At 47.7% G+C, this 5641-nt stretch overlaps 1 protein-coding gene across 1 annotated transcript; it reads left to right on the top strand.

Annotated features, from left to right (window-relative positions):
• The first annotated feature begins 2873 nt into the window (after nt 1-2873).
• On the top strand, nt 2874-4997 carry LOC103634750 (neurofilament heavy polypeptide). Its single transcript, XM_008657343.4, has 3 exons — nt 2874-3022; nt 3109-3184; nt 3301-4997. The coding sequence occupies exons 1-3, from the start codon at nt 2990-2992 to the stop codon at nt 4578-4580; spliced, it is 1389 nt and encodes a 462-aa protein (XP_008655565.1). The 5' UTR covers nt 2874-2989; the 3' UTR covers nt 4581-4997.
• Nucleotides 4998-5641: the final 644 nt, after the last annotated feature.

Below are 5641 nucleotides of genomic sequence, written 5' to 3'. Positions count from 1 at the left end.
TCGGCTCTGCCTCCACCCCTTTATACTTCAGTGGTGTCAACTATTCAGTTAGGAGCTCAGTTGCACTCTTTTGGTCTGACGTTATCTCCTCTCTAGCCACTCACTCTAGATTTCTCAACTCAGGCCATCGGAGTTGTGAGTGTTGAACCGCCAGTGCCACCAGTCTCTGCAGTGTCTACTCTAGCAGTGGTAGTTTCAGTAGCAGCTCCACCTCTAGAGTCTCATGCTCTGCAGTCAGATCCTTCCAATGCACCAGCGTCTGAGTCAGCACCAACTTCAGCCTCTACAGAAGATCCTGGATTTGAGACTGACTCTGATACCGTTCCAGATTATGCACTGACTACTTGCCCTTGCCCTGATGCGTTTGCCCCTCCTCCTCCTTCATTTGGTCTCTATGTTAGGGTGAACATTTTGGTGCTTGACACCAAAGAGACATTGTCTTTTGTTGTATTTTTTGCGTGTTACTTTGTCTTGTGACTCTCAACTTTTGTGTGCCCCAAAAACTTTATGATATGCTCTCAGGATCTTTTGATGACTGGGTGTTTGATTATATGTTTTCACTTGCTAACTTCACCTGTTATGCAACTCTTGTTCATGAATTTTAGTCTTATTCTTTGAAGAGAGTTTATGTCATGTATGTGCTTATACTTCCTATATCTTATACATAACTATCTTTTTCAACTAGTTGAATATCACTAACAATCTTCAAATGTTGACAGAACTTAAACAAAACTCTCTCACACTCTTGTAGGGTTGTCATCAATCACCAAAAAGGGGAGATTGAAAGCATCTAGACCACTAGTTGGTTTTAGTGATTAATGGCAACGTAAGATTATTTGTGACTAATGTGTGTTTTACAGAGCAAATGGAAAGTTAGGTCACAATGCAAAAAAGTTGCGCTCCAACGGGTGAAAACAATCTCTCATATGATAACTTGAAGCGATGGCTGAAAAAGGCGAATCAAAAGATGGACTTCATATCCTAAGTGTCGAAGAAGTGAGACACTTGGTATAGAGTTAGTACTTTTATTTTCACTTTAGTCGTACTATAAAGAGGGGTTATGTATGAGTACTTGAGTAGTTTGACCAAGAGATAACTAGTGTAGTGTCATTGCATGTTCACACTCAAAACTAGTGTTAGGTGTCACTCAAGATCTCACTCACAAGTTGGAATCGAAATTGGTTTAGAAAAACCCAAGGAAAAATAGAGTGTTGCGTGGGTGCTCCAATGCGCTGGAGAGGCAAATGATCATCTCACATTAAGCATTTGGTTCTTGCGAGGACCAAAGGGAGCGATACCTTGCGTGGGTGCTCCAACGAGGACTAGTGGAGAGTGTTGACTCTCAGATACATCGGAAAAAACTGGAGGTGTTTTCTTGCCCCTAATTTACATTTAGCATTTACTTTGTGTATTTGAATTGCTAGTATTTGTCATGATGACTTAGGGATAGCTTACGATTTCATAGCTTTTATATTCTAGCTAGTAGTCGGGTGAAGTTAGGCTCTTATTTAGACTATAATCTTTCGCAACAATTTTAGAGAAACTCAATTCACTCCCTCTTAAGCATCGTGATCCTTTCAACCATAAAGAGTAAAATTTAAACTATGTCAAACACGTGGTATATACAGTGCCCTTAATTGGATTGTCAAATATTCTTGTAACTTTAATTTTAATCCAACTTTTTAAATACAATTAAATATGAGTTATGTGACTCTCTTTAAGGATGCATAAATATCTACGATTCTAATCTATGATATAATTAAAGTCGCCAAAAGAGTTGTAGTGGTATGCTCGCTAATGAGTATGACTGAAAACCTCTGTCAGATTTTTTCTATGTGACTTGAGCAGGATTAGAGTGGTGTATGACTTCCACGTAGGGGTGACAATAGGCTCTCAATTTTACACTATAAGATTTAAGGATCAGATCGGATTAGAATCGGGTCCTATTTCTATTAATTTTTGAACTAAAATTTATTTAGGGCTCTACCATTTTATGAAGAAGTATTTGGATCACGATTTGATTAGTTAGATCATCGGCTAAACCAATTTCTGATATGGTAGATTTTGTTTATAATCAAAACTGCATACAATTTAGTACTAGTTGGTATCATTGTTTTCTTTTAAAGCAGGTTCAAAGATTTAAAGACATATAATGTCATATTTATTCTTCATTTTTTATATTCATGGAAAAATATAAGAAACTGAGTTTTTACTAAAACTCACAGAACCTAGAAAAGGAAATAAATTAAAGAAGAAACGGACGAGCAGAGACAGACAAAATTGAAAGAAAAGAGACGGGCGAAAAAAAAAGACTTGAAGAAAAATGGAACCACGGAAAAAAAAGAAAAAAAACTAGGGACACAAGATGGTCTAAGATTTTTTTTTTGTGTTTTAATGTTATTAAAGATAACAAAATTCAGTTGTATCTTATTCATGGTAGACCTAACGTCATTTTTTTCGTTTTTCTGATTAATCTTGTAATCTTTCTAGGCCCTCTCGACAACACGTAGGACTCTTTTTAAATTCTGTTGCGTCAATCTAATAGACAGATTTGTCAAGGTTTGTTTTATTCGTACATTTCTAAGTTTCTAAAACTCAAGTGAAAATCGGACTCCCACCTCTCCACGGTTAGTCTACAGTCCGGACCCGAAGTGTTGACACTATCTGGACGGCAGACGCCGCCGGCTAACCGGAGCCCCGCTAAACAGCGGGCTCTAGTCCTAAATTCCTAGCATAGCAGTTGAACCCATCTATAATTTGAAAGAAAAAAGAATCTAATTTGAACACATTGGCCCAGGTGTCAGATATACCATGTACTATATACTTTTTGGCACATTCTTCCTCGTCCGACTATAAAGATGAGCACCTCGGTTGCCGCCTTCCTTCCCTCCCAAGTTGCAACGGCCAGAAAGCCACGTTAGCCTAGCCGAGCTCCTCTGCTCCTCTCGTGGCCGAACAGGCAGAGCGACCAGTCTCCAGAGCGCTCCCCATGGCGTCAGGAGCTGCGGCCCCTGTCGTTCAGGTGAGCGTCCATGCCTTTCTCATCTCCCTCCACCCCAAGCCTCAAGTACTCGAATGCTAACCCCTCGATTCGTCTGTTCTTTGCAGACCCTGGTGCTGAAGGTGGCCATCCACTGCCATGGCTGCAAGAAGAAGGTCCGGAAGGTGCTCAGGAGCGTCGAAGGTGCGTGCCGAGCCGTCTGAAAACGCATGCCTTCTCGCGCGAGCCAGCAAGGCTTCTGCATACATTTTGGCCTGAATCTGACGGGGGTGTGGTTGTGGCTGGTGATTGTGTTTCAGGCGTGCAGAACGTGACGGTGGACGCCTCGCAGAACAAGGTGACTGTGGTCGGCACCGTGGACGCCGACACGCTCATCCAGAGGTTGTACAAGTCCGGCAAGAAGGGGGAGCCCTGGCAGTGCCACCCGCCCGTCAAGAAGAGCGAGCCCGCGCCGGAGGCCCCGCCGGCTGCGCATCCTGCCGGTGGCGGCGGCAAGGACGCTGCTACTGCTGCGGCCGCGGTGGACAAGAAGCCGGAGGAGCCGATGAAGAAGCCGCAGGGCGACAGCTCCGAGGAGAAGAAGAAGAAGCCGGAGGAGGCGGCGAAGGAGCCGCAGAGCGAGAAGAAGAAGCCGGAGGAGGCGGCGAAGGAGCCGCAGAGCGAGAAGAAGAAGCCGGAGGAGGTGGTGAAGGCGCCGCAGAGCGAGAAGGAGGAGCCGCAGAGCGAGAAGAAGAAGCCGGATGAGGCGGCCGAGAGCTCCAAGGAGAAGGAGAAGAAACCAGAGGAGCCAGTGAAGGAGCCAAAGGCCGAGAGCTCCAAGGAGGAGAAGAAGAAGAAGCCGGAGGAGGCCGTGAAGGAGCCGCAGGGTGAGAGCTCCGAGGAGAAGAAGAAGAAGACGGAGCAGGAGGGCGGGGCCGCAGAGAAGAAGCCCGAAGCAGAGTCAAAGAAGAAGGACGGCGGTGACAGCAAGGGAGCTGAGACGAAGGCCAAGGGCTCAGCAGAGCCGGCAAAGGAAGCTGCCGCCGTCCCCGCCCCCGCTGCCGCCGCCGCTGTCAATGACAAGGCCGAGGCAAAGAAGAGCGAGAAGCCCAAGGACGCCGGTAAGGCGGCGGAGCCAGCCGCCGTGACGACGGAGAGGTCGCTGCCTGCGCCGCCGGCGCCGGCGCCAATGCCCGCGTACGAGCAGGAGTTCCGCCACCCCTACTACGCCCCGCAGCCGGTGATGAGCTACCACGCGTCGCAGCCGAGCTCGAGCGTGTCGTACACGTACTTCGCGCCGCAGACGCAGCCGGCGTACTCCATGCAACAGGCACAGCCGCACCCACAGGCGGCGGCCTCCTACTCCGTGCAGCCGACACCGCCGGCGTACTACTCCGCGCAGGAGCTGCAGCCGCAGCAGCCGGCGAAGCAGTGGTCGCCGTCGTACCTGTACATGCCGTACCCGCACGCGCAGGCGGCGCCGGAGCCTTACTACCAGCAGCAGGACTACTACAGCCCGCCCGGGACGCACGCGTCGCCGATGCACGACCCGTACCGCATCTTCGACGACGAGAACCCCAACTCCTGCAGCGTCATGTGAGAGGCGCGAGCTGGTTGGCGCGGCCCGGCCGCTGCCGGCCGCCGTGGGCAGCGAGTAGTTTGGGGGGGGGGGGGGGGGGGGGGGAGGCGGCGCCGCGCGCTACCGCAACATCAGAGAGAGACGTCTCTGTGGCTGTATAGGTAGAGGTAGAGTAGCCTGTTACTGTTTACCACCCCTCTTCCTTCCATTCCATTTCCACCTAGTATAGAGGTCAAACCTCTTCTCCGTGCAGTGACGGAACCTTTTCTTAATTTCCATCTTTTTACTGTTCTGAATCAAGTGATTAGAAAGAACATGTAAATTGTAACGAGATACGTTCATGTTCACCGCGTCTGTATATGCCGGCTACTAGAACTTTGAATGAGCTACGGCTACCACAGATACATACAGTATCAGTATATATAACAGATTATACATGTACGAACTGATATAGTTTTCTACTGATAGAGAAAGGCAAAGGCGTATTTGTACCTTTGCTGATTTTGACCCTGCAAAATGGGCCTGCGAACCTGCCGCTAGGTGATTTTTACAGGGTCAGGTGGCTGTGGTCTGTTTGCTAAAAACGTGTCGCTCCATCCTCCTTACCAGAGGCAGGTATATTCATGACAAAGGCTAGCTTATTCGATTAGGAAGCAAACATGTAACATCTCATCCAACTGCGGACGTCCAGATGGAGTAACCTCACATCTCTATCTCTAGCACTACTATATTAATTCACAAGTTTCAACGATCGTTCTGGTATAGGAGGTGGGATTGAACACACGCCCTAATGGAAAAATGGCGAGAGACACTAGATGAAGCCGTATAACCAGTAGAACATCATGTTCAGGTGTTTTTAATAATGAATATAAATTGTACATATATATACGATTTTTTGTAAATTAAAAAAAAAAATCATGTCTGTTCGGGCCAGCACTACGGGTTGAGTCTACGGCCCAAACACGACGCTCGTGCCGGGCTAGCCCAGAATTATTAAATGGCCGTGCCCATTTGGCCATCTATATCGGTCCTCGTCTCAGTTGCCGCCACCTTGTTCGTCATACTGCTTCTTTTCTCTCTCT

This window comes from Zea mays, chromosome 1 (assembly GCF_902167145.1).
Source record: "Zea mays cultivar B73 chromosome 1, Zm-B73-REFERENCE-NAM-5.0, whole genome shotgun sequence".
Taxonomy (NCBI): domain Eukaryota; kingdom Viridiplantae; phylum Streptophyta; class Magnoliopsida; order Poales; family Poaceae; genus Zea; species Zea mays.
Note: the sequence above shows the minus strand (reverse complement) of the source record. Positions and strands in the feature narration are given on the sequence as shown.